The sequence below is a fragment of the Hyperoodon ampullatus genome (genome assembly GCF_949752795.1).
Source record: "Hyperoodon ampullatus genome assembly, chromosome: 12".
NCBI classification, from domain to species: Eukaryota; Metazoa; Chordata; class Mammalia; order Artiodactyla; family Ziphiidae; genus Hyperoodon; species Hyperoodon ampullatus.
In genome coordinates, this window is record NC_136925.1 from 52,783,938 (window position 1) to 52,799,246 (window position 15,309).

General features: G+C 38.1%; 1 protein-coding gene across 2 annotated transcripts in view; it reads left to right on the forward strand.

Annotated features, from left to right (window-relative positions):
* Window positions 1–15,309, forward strand: part of NKAIN2 (sodium/potassium transporting ATPase interacting 2) — a gene marked incomplete at both ends in the record, with an annotated part of 975,603 nt that overhangs the window by 942,829 nt on the left and 17,465 nt on the right. For both annotated transcript variants that reach the window (XM_079716233.1, XM_079716234.1), the window contains one exon: window positions 13,744–13,804. In XM_079716233.1, coding sequence (XP_079572359.1) covers window positions 13,744–13,804 — 61 coding nt within the window. The remainder of the gene's footprint in view (window positions 1–13,743; window positions 13,805–15,309) is intronic.

Sequence of the window (15,309 nt, forward strand, 5' to 3'; positions counted from 1 at the left end):
TTAGTCCAAGATACAAGATTGGAACTAGGTGGAAATAGAAACCAGTTAATCTTTGAGAGCTTACTAAGTGCTAGGCATTATGCTTATTCATTTGCCAGTGAAAGCCTTCCATCTACTGGGTGTTCTTTGGGATTAAAAAATAGTCCAAATTCCCAACCCACACACAATGTATTCTGCAGTAACACTGGGAGAATCTTAGGGCCTTTCTTGACACCCCTAACTCCACTCTTTTAACTGGATTCTCAATTGTCTCCTTACATCTCATCTTTGTACATTGTTATCTTGATTCCTTTAGTTCCCCAAAGGACTGCTAATGTAAGAATGCATAGTGAAACTTTACTGAAGTTTAGGGTATAATGAGATACTGGGAAGATGATCACATAGTACAAACATACCAAAAAAAATAATAATAAAGATAAAAGTTGGATACTAGCAATCTATATTCTTGAAGGGACCACTGTTTATTCTCCCTGCTAATTGTTTCCAGAGGCCCAGACCACTTCCATTCAGCCAGGTTCCTACCCTGCAATGATCCAGCAATTCCACTAGTAGGTATTTCTTTAAGATAAAGGAAAATGTATGTTCACAAAAAAATCTGTAGAAAATGTTTAGGGCAGCTTTAATCATAGTGCCCCAAACATGGAGGCAACCCTAATTTCCTTCAACAGGTTAATTGATAAGTAAATTGTGGTATCATGGGAGATTTTTGCGGTAATGGTAACCCATTCATTTTGACACTGGGATGATAGCAAAAATAATACAGAGACTTGAAAAGTTCAGCCTACTATTACTGCTCTGGGAATCTGCCACATCAGTTTGAACAAGCCAGATTTCCCTGATAGATGATTAAATATGTGAGACTACAAATACGTGGTACATTTATCCTTATCACCTCAACTAACAATCAGCCAACCCCAAGGAAAAGAGCTGCCCAGATGATTAACAATCAACCAAGTCTAGCAAAAGAACTGCCCATCTGAACTCAACCCAAATTGCCAAACCACAGGACAATGAGCAAAAAATGAATGGTTTTTTCAAACCCTAAATTTTGGGGTGGTTTGTTATGTAGTAAAAGTTAACCAATATATGAATATTCATACAATGGAATGCCGGTTGAAAATAAAACAGATTAAATTACTGATACATGCAATACCTTGGATTAATCCCCAAAATAGTATGCTCAATAGAAGAAGCCACACACAAAGCATTATGATTCTATTTGTATGAAGTCAAGACCCAGCAAAATTATTATATGGTTACTGAATTCCAAACACTGGTTGCCTGGTGGGTGGGGTGGGAATGGGAGGAATGGTGATAAGACAGGGGCAAGAGGGATATTTCTGGGATCATAGAAATATTCATGGGGAGTCTTGAGAATCCTCATAGCTGAGTTTAAGAGTTAATAGGCAAAAAAAGAATTCTGATAATATTAATTAAGTTGTATAATATAGGTATTTAACAGGGTGCTGAATGAGTACAGAGCAGAGAGTACCTATCTGTGCCTTTTGACATTTGGGAAATACTTCCCTGAAAAGTAGTCTTGAAGTAGCCCATGCTGCATGTAGGCACCCACTATATGGTGTTAAATTTTATTTGTTGGATAGGAAAATGCCATATTCAAAAGCATGAAGATATCAAACAGTATGTCATATATATAGGGGTAACTACCTGGAGATTTAATATGGAAGAGTAAAGGGGAGCCACAAGAGTTGGGGCTGGAAGGATAACCTTGGGCCAAATCACACATGTTCTTGAATGCTTTGGTATCAATTCTTTATCATATGAGCAAGGAGAGCCACTGATTAGATTTTCAGGCTCTTAGAACCATACCGCCCCTATGACCATCCACCTGATGTGAGGCTTGCCTTGCTCACCAACAGTAAACTGATGGTAATTGGTGGCTCACTAATATATTCTAATATAAGAAGCCCACTCTGGTGTGTAGAGGCATATATAAACAATTCAGAGGGGGACTATAAAATCATGATGAGTTGGAATCACTGAAAGAGAACTGAAATGGTAATTAAATGGGTGGGAGGAACATTCCAGTTCTTCTACACACCCCAGGCTCCCCACAAGTGGCATTAAACTCCTCCATGGTTTGTCTGTTAGCTGAGCCAGTTGTTTTCTTGCTGATTTCCAACCTCTGCTAATCCAAAGCTCAATACTATCCTCTATATTCAAATTTCAACTTGGAAAAGTTGGTCAACTTAATTTTAGGATTTTTCTTTCTGAATATGAATTCACTCAGAGTTTTACAATCTTATGTTCCCTCATGCGACAGTAGCCACTTTTGCCAGTTGGATAAGTTAACAATACCATGTAACAGTGAAAAACATAGTATTTCAGGTTTGTAGACCCGGATTCAAGTTCTTACTATCTCTTAATCTTGGAGCATCACTTAATTCCCTCAAGCCTCAGCTTTCTCATTTGTAAATCATGGGTAATATGGAAAATCTCTCCTTGGCTCTGGAAAGAATAGATAGAACAATAGCTGTAAAGATGTGAACATATGCCCAGAATATAGTGAACACTTCAACAATGCTAGCTATTACCTTGAACAGTAATCACTAGTCTCTCCTTTTCTACCTCCCAGGACGTGAGGGGTTCGTTAGATGATTGGTTGTTTGAAGTTTAAACATTGAAAAATGAAAAAGTAAAACACACAAATACAGTTGCAGTTTTTCCTAGTTTATATATTCCCAAGTGGTAACAATTGTGTTACTATTCATTAATGAAATCATTTTATTCTGAAGCCCTTGACCTGTATCTTTCACCCTCATATTGGCTGTGTGTTATGTAGAAAGAAGATAATCTAGGATTTAGGTTGAAAAGAAGGTAACTCAGATAGAAAGGAAGAGAGGAACAGTGAAGAACACCAATCATGGCCAAGTTCTGACTCCAAAGTTATTCAATCCAACTAGATTACCCTGCTGCACATGGATAGAACTGATGGGTCTTTTAAATGACACTTTAATTCAGTTTTGTGCTTTTTAAAATTGCTTTGGGAAGAAACTGGTCTTCAAATTTGTGTCTTCCACAATCCACATTTTATTCCCCTTGGGGGTTCTTTTTCTGTTAGTACCTTCATTCCCATTCATCTTCCTCTGCCACATGTTACAGAAAGTACTTTGCTTCAGAAGCAAGCTTCATTGAATGCTACATAAAATACCTTTTCATAGAGTGTAAAGCTTATTCCCACAGATGTCATGGTAAAGGGACTGATTACTCTAAGCTTCCTATTTAACTATATTTTCAAAACCTTAATAGTAAGGTTTACTGTAACATTTTGAAGCAACTCTTCTCCCTAGCTGGTATACCAATGTTTCCTTTTTAGTTTTGGGTTTTTTTTTTTAATCTTTTTTACTACAGTGAGAGCACTATTCTTGCTGACATCATTTTTATGTAAAGTTAATCAATAATTTTTTATAATTATGAGCTTATCATTTAACACTTTTTCTGATACTCATTATCTGCCAAAAGAAGAAACACCTCATGAAGGTTCATCAAAGTTGAATAACATTAACTCTCTTACACCTCCCCCCACGTAACTAGTCAGCCTGGACTAAAATTCCAGGCTGTGAGAGGACAGCATATGCCTCCAAGCCATGGGGACTTTCTAGCTGGCATCGATAGAGCCAGCAAGGAGTTCGTTGTCAGACTTTTAGTTTGCCCAGTGAGATTTATGAGTCCCAGCTGTATTTCTTGACTCAGCTCCTGTTTCTGTAAAGAAACACTTAAATGGAAATCAACTTCTAGTCTGGAAGATGATAACTGGTCAATTCCAGAAAGGTCTCTAGTGGAGTCTAATCTACTTAGTATCCTACTGAAAGGAATGACTTCTGCCTAAACAGAGGCCTTGTGCCCACACATGTGCAGCAGTATTATTCTAAGGATCCTAGATTCCCCTAGAAATGTGGACCAGACAGAATCTTAGAGACCAAAGACAATGACTTTTTCACCATTGCCCAAATATTAAATGGCCTGCTATATTTCATCAGTTACTTTAACATGGAAAAACAGAATATTTACTAAACTAACATGGGTAGATGTGTTCATTTTGCTCTTTGCTAAATGTTAACTATACAGAAATGTTATTTATACAGAAAACATATGAATGGACTTACTATTTCCAACTTTTATTTCTAAACAATGATAATTTACTCATTACGTATTTTTTAAATCTCTGAAGGGAAGTGATCACAGAGGTCATGGGGTTTTCAGTGATGTTCCCAGGAAGCAGTCAACCATCAATCTGCATGGGAAATTCTCTATCATCATCATCACCATCCTCACCATGTTTGTAAAGAACTTTCTATGAGCTGGGAAGTTCACTCATCCTATCTCATTCCTCTATCTCCCTTCACAGTGCGGTTACAATTCTGCTGAGTATCTCTCTTCATCTGTGGTATCAGCATTGAACACTGTCAGTATTTTGACTGATGAGACCAGAAGGAAGTGGGGCTATTCACCTCCCTTGTTCTACACACAGTAATTCTCGTCAGCTAGCCAAGGACCACACTGCTAGTTTAGGCATCCTCCATATAGTTACAGAATTTGATCATCACATCATTGTTGTTCTTTCTCAAGAATTTTAAAATGACATGCAGAACAGGACTTAGGGTGAGACACCTGAAGCATGCTTATGGAAACTGCCCTCCAGTTCTAAACTGATCTCTTCACTGCGGCTCTTCTCACAGTCTAAGTCTTCAACCAGATACAGATCCAGTGCATAGTCTCCACGCACATACTACACATTTACATATACATACTCTTACAATGTCATCTTATTCATGATTTCTTGAAATATCATGGTGTGATATGTGCTGAAGCACCAAGTATGTTATATATTCCAAATTTTCCTTATATTCTGATCTAGCACCCCTGAAAAAGAGAGAAATGCTAATATAGTTTTAGCACCTTTTTTAAAAACACAGGTCATTTTTGCAACTAGTATTGCAGTACAATTCTCCTAGTCTCTTCAGAAGAATCTAGCATTGTACTCCCACTGTCATCTCTAGAACAGCACACTCCCTCCAATGAAACACACTGAACTCTTTTAACCCTGTCTGTTGATGTCGACATACCTAAGATGGGCTAATTTATTTTTGCATGTCTTACTTGTACAACTACTTTTGCTTTAGGGTCCCTATTATCTCTGAGCAAAAATTATGCTATTTGTACCATTTGCTCACAAAAGAATCATGTACTTAACTTTGTTCAAAGTTGCTACTGGACAGTATTGATTGTTTACATTTTACAGAACATTGTAGCATTTCTCTTTCTCAAGTGCTTCACTATAAATAAATCAGGGTCCCTATTACCTGTGACATGTATACAATCTTAGTTTTATTATCAAACTTAGTTTTATTACCAAAATAGTAGCGTGTTGTTGACAGGTTGCTTTTTGCATTTCCCAATCATTTTCTTTTTTTAATTGAGATATAATTGACATATAACATTGTATTCGTTTTAGGTGTATAACGTAATGCCAGTTATTTTCAATGAACAATTTTGGTTACAAACTCCCATTATGGGTTCTGTCTCAAAAACTAAAGGTATCTTGTGGCAGTTCTATTGCACTAGATTAGCCATTTATTTGATCACCTCCCAAATGGCAGATGTATAGAATGGTTGAACTACTGCTCTCAGTACAGTTTTTAAAACTAATGGGATATTTAAACTCTGAATGAGGCATTAACCATGATGACATTTGAATATTATTAGTCGTCTTTTACCCTGCCTGAGCATCTCCTGCTCTTCAGGCTTTACTAATACATTAGACTCATTTGAACCCGGGTAACTCTTTGGTAATGTTGGCCTGAAGAAATCTACCAGTCTCCAGAGGCCAATTTAGAACGGGAATTATTGGTTAAGCCAGGGTTGGCATGCAGTGCAGTCCGTTTCCCAGCCTTAAGAAGATAAGGCAAGTTTGCATGTACGTCTATCTTTATTTAATCTTTTAAAAAGTGTTTAATACGGTCATGCTTGGTGATGTGACACAATACCTAAAGGCTGGTATTAAGATATGTTTCTGATCCTCTGAAAAGCTTTTCTGACTCAGTAGGCTGTGAAAGTTCACAACAGCCCTAAAGGCAATCCTCCATGAGTTACTGTAGATTGATAACTGCACCTGGATTATTCATAGCAAAGAAAATTTGCAACATGCTCCTTAATAGCCCAGCCATTGGAATAGTTTAGGATAAGAATCATCTGGTGGACAACTGAAATGAGACACCAGTCTAAATAAAAAATATTTCATATAAAAGACCTTCATTAATAACACTGATATAATAATATTAGAATATTTTGCTAAAGCAATCTTGAAATACGTAAATGGAATAAGACGCAAAAGAGCAAGTAACATCATTTGCAACTTAAAAGTATATTTTGTGAGCACATAATATCCTTCTGTTCAAATTCATATTACAAAAAGCATGGGCTTATAACATCTGAATTATGAATTCAGAACAAAAATAGATGATTTAAATGAAACACAGAACAAATCTATTTGAGAATGAGACATTTGCAGATAAAAAAAAAAAATAGTGTTTGCTACCCCCATCTCCACCCTAGTCAAAAAAGGAGCATTGAATAATAATTCTATATTGTATCAGCATAAAAAACTATTGTGAACTTCTATGTTGATCTAAGGGCTCAGAATTAAAATGTGTCTTTGTACTTAAGAAAACAAGTACATCCACCTTGTTTAAATATATTTGCAAATTTAGAAATTATAATAATACAAAAGGTCTTTTAACATAAATGACAGTTGCCTAGAATGTATTTTTAAATTCATCTTTTTATTGTGAAATAATTGTAGAAATACATAGAAAATAATTGTGAAATACATAATGCAATTGTATGAAATAATACAGAGAGATCTTGTGTACCCTTTATCCAGTTTTGCCCAATGGTAACATCTTGCAAAACTATAGTACAATATCACTATTAGGATGCTGACAGTGGTGCAGTCAAGAATCCCTTGTGTTGCCACATCCACTTCCCTGTGACACCCCACCTTCCCTAGTCCTGGCAACCAATAATCTGTTCTCCATTTTTCTAGTTTTGTCATGTCAAGAATGTAATTTAAATGGAATCATACAGTATACAACCTTCGGGAATTGGGTTTTTTCACTCAGCATAATTCTATGGAAATTTGTACAAGTCGTTGCATGTATCACTAGTCCCTTTCTTGTACTGCTGAGTAGTATTCCATAATACGGACATGCCAGTTTGTTGAACAGTTCACTCAATGAAGGACATCTGGATTGCATCCCATTTGGGGCTATTATGGATAAAGCTGCTATATGCTTTAGTGTACAGGTTTTTGTGCGAACACATCTTCCTTTCTCTGGCATAAATGGCCAGGAGTGTGTTGCTGGGTTATATTGCAGTTGTGTGTTTAGTTTTTCTAAGAAAACTTCAAACTGTTTTCCAGAGTGGCTATACATAAATATTTCTGTCTTTTTTCTTCCAAGATTTTTGTAGTTGGTCTTCTAAATTTTGACCATCGTGAATCTTGGTATGAATTTCTTTGGGTTTTTCCTGTTTGGGCTTCAATCAGCCTCTTGAATACATAAGTCAAATTTGGAAAATTTGCAGTCACTATTTCTTCGAGTACTTTTTCAGTACTGCTCTTTTTATCCTTTCCTTTCAGGACTCCAATGACACAAATGTTAGACGTTTTATTATAGTCCTATGACTGTATGAGGCTCTGTTCATTTTTTTTTTAGTCTACGTTTTTCCTCGTGTATATTGGGTAATTTCCATTGTTCTATCTTCAAGTTCACTGATTCAGTCCTGTCTCCTCCATTCTGCAATTGAGTTTTTTTAATTTTGGTTACTGAATTTTTTTTCAGTTCTAAATTTTCAGTCTGGTTCTTCTTTATATCTTCTATTTCTTTGCTGACATTTTTTTTTCATTCATTTCAAGTGTGTTCATAACTTCTTGTTGAAGCATTTTTTTTACTCTAAAATGTTTGCCAGATAATTTTAACATCTGTCATCCAGCTCTGTGTTAGCTTCCATTGGTTGTCTGTTTTCATTCATGTTGAAAACTTTATCCTTATTGATACAGTAAGGAATTTTAAATTGAAACATGGACACTTTGGGTATTATATTATGAGACTCTATATCTTTCTTAAATCTACTGTTTAGCTGGCTTTCTCTGGTGCTCCTTTGGCAGGGGAAGGAGAGACACTGACTCATTACTTCCGAGCAGGGGTTAGAAGTCCAGATTCCCCACTCAGACTCTATTGATACTCAAGAGAGGAAGGGCTTCTCATTAAGGCTTGGAGACAGTGGAAGTTCCTGCTCTCTACTCAGCCTTCACTGGTACCTCCAGGGTAGCAGGGTACCAGGGAAGGCTAGGAGGGGTAGGAGTGCCTTGTTACTGCTCCCAGCTGGCTTCATCTAACACCACAGGGGCAGGGCGTTGACCTCATTACTGCTGATCATTGGTGAAAGTCCTGATTCTCCACTAAGCCTCCTCTGACACCACCCCAGTTGGGAAGGGAGGGGTACCTTCTTACTACAGAGTGAGGCCAGAAGTCTAGATTCCCTTTGGGGGTCTCTACAGACACTACGGAGGGGGACTTCCTCCTTCCTGGCAGGAATGAAAGTCCAGGCTCCCTGCCTCACTTCTCAGACACCACAGCCTGGCCAGGAGGGAAGACCTGGCTCCCTCTTCTTTGTTGCTGTGGCTGGGGAGTGGGGTTACAGTTTTTTCTGTGGCATTGGCTAAAGAGGGCTATTATTGTCTTAAATTGTTTTTCTGTCTTGTTAGGCTGTCTCTTTCTTGGTCCTTTGGTTAGAGAGAGCAAGCTTTTGTTGGGGCTCTTTTATCTGTGCCTATTGGCATTTCTGTGTCGTGGGCTTCTTCAGCCCCAAGTATGGTATATATGAGACAAAAGAAAAATAGGAAACTCACTCCCATGTCCTTCTTTGGGTCCTAAGATTCCCAGCCAGTCTACCTTCTTTCCATCTTTCAGAGTCTTTCTATGTGTGTTTTATAGATATAATGTCCAGGGTTTTCAGCAGTATTTAGTGGGAGGATTAGGGAAAAGTATGTCTACTCTAACTTCCTGAAAAAAAGTCCAGAAGATAGTATTTTAAACACTAAGGTTATTACATTTTCAATTATTACAATTAAATCTTTTTAAATACGTACCAAAAGGCTTCAGTTTCCTCTTATCTATTAGCTTCTATGTGAATTTCTGGGAATATACAGTCATACTTTGGTTTGTACATACAAAAAAGAATTTTAATCTGATTTAGTTATAGAGAGAAAATATCATTTCCTTTCAGCCAGTAATGATATCAAGATGATATATAATTCCCTATTAGGTGAATTAGAAGTGAACACATCATATTAGATGTATCAAGGTGAAAAGATGAATAAAAATAAAAAGATTTAGGCTTAGCTCTGCTTTGAATGCCAAAGACTAAGAAAACTGTAATATTTTGTTTTTTTACAAGTGGATAATTATATATTCGCCTAATATAATACCACTGGTATCTTTCATTGTTACTCTAAGCCATCTTTAAATAAGGAACAGAATAAAATAACTTTATTTTAATTCCAGGTATTCATATCCACTCTGACAAGGTGGGTCACTGTTTCCTACTTTGGGAACCATTCCACCCCTTCACATTGCCCAAACTCCTCTGAAACGGAGCCTCTTGCTCCTCTCTAAACATAATCCACATCTTCCCATAGGTTGTCTGAGCTCTGCTTGGAAGATGTTCTCACCTTTCCCCTGTTATTCCCTCTCAAAGCCTTCCACCCCCATCTCTCGAGGTCTATCTCCAAAATGCCAACCTACAACCTACCCTGGGAATGGATTGCCAGTTCTTTGGGAAGGCAGCACTTTAACTCAGTCTTAAAGGATGAGTTAGAACTCCTCAAAGGTGGAGAGCTGAGCAAGGAAGGAAGGGAGGAGATGTAGGGCATTCGCATGCTCTCTTGGCAGAAGGGGTTAAAGAGTTAAAGAACAGGGACTTCCCTGGTGGCACAGTGGTTGGGAATCCGCCTGCCAGTGCAGGGGAAATGGGTTCGAGCCCTGGTCCGGGAAGATCCCACATGCCGCGGAGCAGCTAAGCCCGCGTGCCACAACTACTGAGCCTGTGCTCTGGGACCAATGAGCCACAACTACTATAGCCCACGTGCCACAACTACTGAAGCCCCAGCGCCTAGAGCCCGTGCTCCACAAGAAAAGCCACAGCAATGAGGAGCCCTCACACCACAACGAAGAGTAGCCCCCGCTCGCCCCAACTAGAGAAAGCCCATGTGCAGCAACAAAGACCCAACACAGCCAAAAATAAATAATAAATAAATTTATTTTTAAAAAAAAGAGTTAAAGAACAGAGGGCAACCACCTGATATATGTCTGCAAACTACCAACAGCTTAATACTGGCATCAATTCTGAGACAAGGAGTGGTGGGAAATGAGGCTAGACAGGGACTATATATCACATGAGGAAGGATTTGTATTTTGTGAAAACTTTTAGACTTCTTCAGTAGAAGATGGGGTGCTCCTTTAAGTGTACTGTATAGAAAATTACATAGTTAGAACTGCAATTTGATACATGCTCAAAGCCCTCTGATTATAGCCCTAATCTCTCTTCACAGCTTTTATTTCCGTTGCTCTAATATGAGGTCCACAAACTCTCATCAGATGGAAGGACTGGCTCTTCCTTGAACACAGTCTATAACTTCCCTGCTTGATGAACTCACTCAGGAGAAGCAAGGTCCATTTTACCTGTCCTCTGCAAAAATACATATAATGTTCTTCCAAAGGTAGTTGTGAGGATTAATGAGCTAACGCGTGAAAGCACCCAGTTTACCATTTGTCAGTTAGGAGACAATCAATTTTCTTCCTTCCTCCTGGCACTTATCTTAATCTACTTTGAAGTACAATTATACGTGTACCCTGCTACAAGACTGCAAAATCCTTTAGACTGTGTCTAAAACAGCGGCTCTAAACGAGGGGCAGTTTTGCCTTTGAAAGGATGTATGCCAATGTCTGGAGACATTCTGGATTCTCTCAATTATCAACTGTCTTGATCATAGGATGTTAGTAGTTATACATCCTATAATGCATAACAGAGCCCACAAAAAAGAGTTACTCAACCCAAAATGTCAGTGGTGCCGAGGTTGGGAAACCCTGGCTTGGTTCATCTTTGTGGCCCGGGCAGCAGTTAGCAGAGTTGCATGTTATAGGAAGTATTAAGAGCTGTAAGAAATTCTTTGAAACTGCTTTTCTGTAGGTAAATTTATAAATTGCTGTGAGGGAGTAAAAATTAAATTAGAAATTTATTTGGTGTAGGAAAATTGAAAGGTAACAGAGGTTTATGAATCTTTATTAATTTGGGAGAAACCAATTTCCATTTGTATTTAGAGGTGACCAATTTAAAAGCTGAAGTTCTCTTAATCAGCAAGCTTTTGTAAAGAAATGCAGCAGGATTTACTTTTATATCAAAGTCACTCCCCTGATAGTTAAAGAATGCAACCGAATACAATTAAAAGATCACTGGTAAGCAAAATACAGTGCCTTGGCTGCATTCTGGGAGAGGAGTACAGTTAATAATCTAGATTCTAGTGACACTTTAATTAGAAGTTTAAACTCACTGGCCCTGAATCTCAGAATTTATCAATGCTCTTTACCTAGATTTTCATTTAAAAGTAATTAAGTGATGAGTGAAAATCAAGAGAAAAGTTTGTGATTAGGAAAAAAGTTGCTTTGTAGATAATTCAAATAGTAAGTATTTTAAACTGAAAAGAAGAGATAAATTACTGATAAATCTATGGCATTTAGCCATAATGGTAAGGCCTTCCTGTGGAGGAAGAAGGGGAGATATAGGCAGTACTCAGGGGATTTAACCAAACCCATAGCCTCTTTACCTCGCCACAGTCAGATTCAGCACCCATGACAGAGTACGCATGGGACTAGGTCACTCAGTGATACAGGCATTTTCATGGGCCCTGGTGGATAAAAGATTAAGAAGTGTTCATCTGTTTCTCCATTATCTGTGAAAATGCTCAAATCACTGTGTGATTTTGTTTGGTCAAATCAATATCTTTGCTAAAGCCAAACAGGATACACTGGTTTTTAACAGTACCCTGTATTCTAAAAATAAGTCCCATAAAAACAGTAACCTGATGATTCCATTATATAAGGAGACTGCTCTTACTATCACAATTTTATTGCCAATAGCAACATATTCTTCAAAGAGAAAAATGCTTATTTGGTGACTTTTCTAACATATTTTTAAAAACCTAAGTGCTAATGCAGCATCAGTGGTATGTTATCCAGCTCTCTGTTACTATGTGTAGTGGTTCAGATACTACACTTGGGGGTGGGAAGGCAGCGGGCCCATTGTCCCTCTCATCCAGGATCTGAAAACAAAAGCTTGTGAAGAATATTTTGCATAAGTCTGCTTTCTCATTCATTGCTCTCTCTTAAGCAGGGTCACTGTTTCTGTGCCAGGAAAACCACTGTTTTATCTCATGCCAGAGCTCTTTGGAAAAGAACTAGAATCTGCCAGAACGTGCTTTCTTTCTCAAACTAAAATTAAAGATTTTCTAAAGTTCCTTTTAACCAGACCTCTGTCTCCAAATAGTTCTTCTCATTAAATACCTATCAGTGTACCCTCTGACTTAAAATGTTCCACTCACATCTTCCAGAAATACTGCAATCTGTCAGCTAATGGAAAACAAGTTCATTAGGTTTATCACAGCAGAAACTTTTTGCCCTGTGCCTTAATTTCCTGATTGAAGACTGTAGCCTTTGTCCCAAGGTTCCCTTCCCCAATGCCAAATACTCAGTAGGATCAATGCCTGTCTGAGATGTCATCGTGAAAAATTTTCATCACTGTCCTGAGGACATGGCTTTAAGGATTCCTCCAAACTGGATTATTTTGGGAAAAAATTTTTCCACATGTCAGGAAATTAGTTTGCTTCCTTATACCAGTGCTCATTATTTGACTAAATAATTATACTTATATGAAGGAATACAAAACTACACCATCTGAGGGGACATATATCAAAGGGCTTTACTGTGCTCCTTCACAGATACTATCTCAGTGAGTAAAGACTTCCCTGACCACAGGGACCTCTGTTGTATGCTTCAGAAAGGATGCTCTGATGTGTGCAATCCCAGTCAAATGCATTGTGATATTCCTTACAGTTATCCACCCCATTGCTCCTCTGTATCATGTCATCTTAGCTACACTCGGTATGTCCTGGTTCCTGTTACTGGTCTAAATAAGAGTTTTTCTTACTTACAAAGTGTTGAGGCAACATTTCATGGAATCTCCTTAATATTTTTCTCTCAAAACATTTTTCTGATAGTCAGCAGGAGTTCAATTTTAGAATCTTAGGCTCTGGGCTAATGAAAAGTGAATTAGAAGTTGATTGGCACAAATGCAAATGCTAATCCATTGATGAATGGCCATAATTCTTTATTTTTCCTCTGGACCTAAAATAACTTGTTGTAGATTGCCTGGCAATTAACAAATCTTAAACATAAGTGCAGAACAAAGGAAAACAGAGTAATATATTCATTTATAAGGCACATTATATGAATCAAGAATCCACACTGGAGTCCAGATCCAGTCTGATGAACTATTTTGGAACACTGAATCTAGTCAAAACCACATGCCTTTGAAAAGTCGCTCCCCCAGTGGGATCCAGTACTGTTGCCTTTGCCACATGTCTAAAGCATCTTTGTTTTGTTTCAGCTGGCAGGGTTCATCTACGCCTGTTATGTTGTGAAATGTATAACTGAAGAAGAGGACAGCTGTAAGTATTAAAGCTCTATTCTGTTTCTTTCACGTTCAGAGCATCTTCTTTACGGCCTCTTACCTGCTTTCCTACTTCTCAGACAATTATCCCTTAACACATCATTAGAATAGGGACTAAGCCCTTTGTACCTATTAGGCTAAAATGTTTTTCATAAAAGTATCCAGCATATAGATAACTAATCAGTTTCACCCAGGACTACAAATCCCAACAATTTGCAATAGTTCCAAAAATTCTCACAAGAACTGACTCCAGATTGATTCAAGAAATTTTTCTTCATGAAACCAAATGTTCATATTTCCTATTTTTTCCTACAATTTGATACAAATAGCTAGAACTTTATGTCAGAGTCTCAGCATTCAGCATTACTGCTTGATCCAGAGTTTAAATGGAGGTACCCTCTCACAAGCCTCTAAGTGGCTCCATTGTCCTCTGCTCTTCTAAAAATTGGCAGGTAGGTTTCACTCCTTCCTTGCCCCCTAAGGATCTGAAATAGGAGGATTGGAAAAAGTACTTCAATGCTCTCTGGGTACTTGCCCATACAGCTATATTTATTCTGAGGAAAAATCAGAGCTGGGAATCATTCTTCTTGGTTTCCAAAGATATTCATAATGATTGGGGTGTTGAGACAGTGGAGGAAAAGATAAGGATCCACTGCTCTGTTAATAGGATGATTTGAGGAAAATACTCAAAGAGAAATATGTGTTTCTTCTTCATTTTCCAGTCATACTAGAAAGAAGGAGGCTGTATCATGTGATTCATTTAGAGGAGGCACATTCTCAATCATATTCACACACGATGTAAAATTAGGAATATACAGTGCATAGTTTATATTGTTTGCAAAAGGAAATGATAGTCCTTTACAAATAAGCATTTGTAAAACACTCCTCAATGTATCAAGTGCTATGTCAGTTTTGGGATATTTTAAGATGAGTAGGGACTTCCCTGGTGGCGGAGTGGTTAAGAATCCGCCTGCCAAGGCAGGGGACACGGGTTCGATCCCTGGTCCGGGAAGATCCCACATGCCACGTAGCAACTAAGCCCGTGTGTCACAACTACTGAGCCTGCGCTCTAGAGCCCGCAAGCCACAAATACTGAGCCCGCATGCCAAGAGCCCGTGCTTCGCAACAAGTCACTGCAATGAGAAGCCCATGCACCACAACAAAGAGTAGCCGCCGCTCGCCACAACTAGAGAAAGCCCACACACGGCAACGAAGACCCAACACAGCAAAAATAAATAAATAAATAACTTTATAAAAAAAATAAAATAAAAAGATGAGTAATATGCAGTCTTCTACTTCTAGGAATTAAGCATTTTGTAGGGGAAAGAAACGTGAACAAATAAGTATAATAAAACTCTGTAGAGTGTATAGTGTGGGGAGATAGGAAAGGAATCAGGAAAGGTTTCATAAAGAAGGACACTCTTGAGCTTGGTCTTGGAAAATAAATAGATATTTGGATAGCTGATACGGGAGTAAGGTGATCCCAGGCAAAAGGTGAAAAAG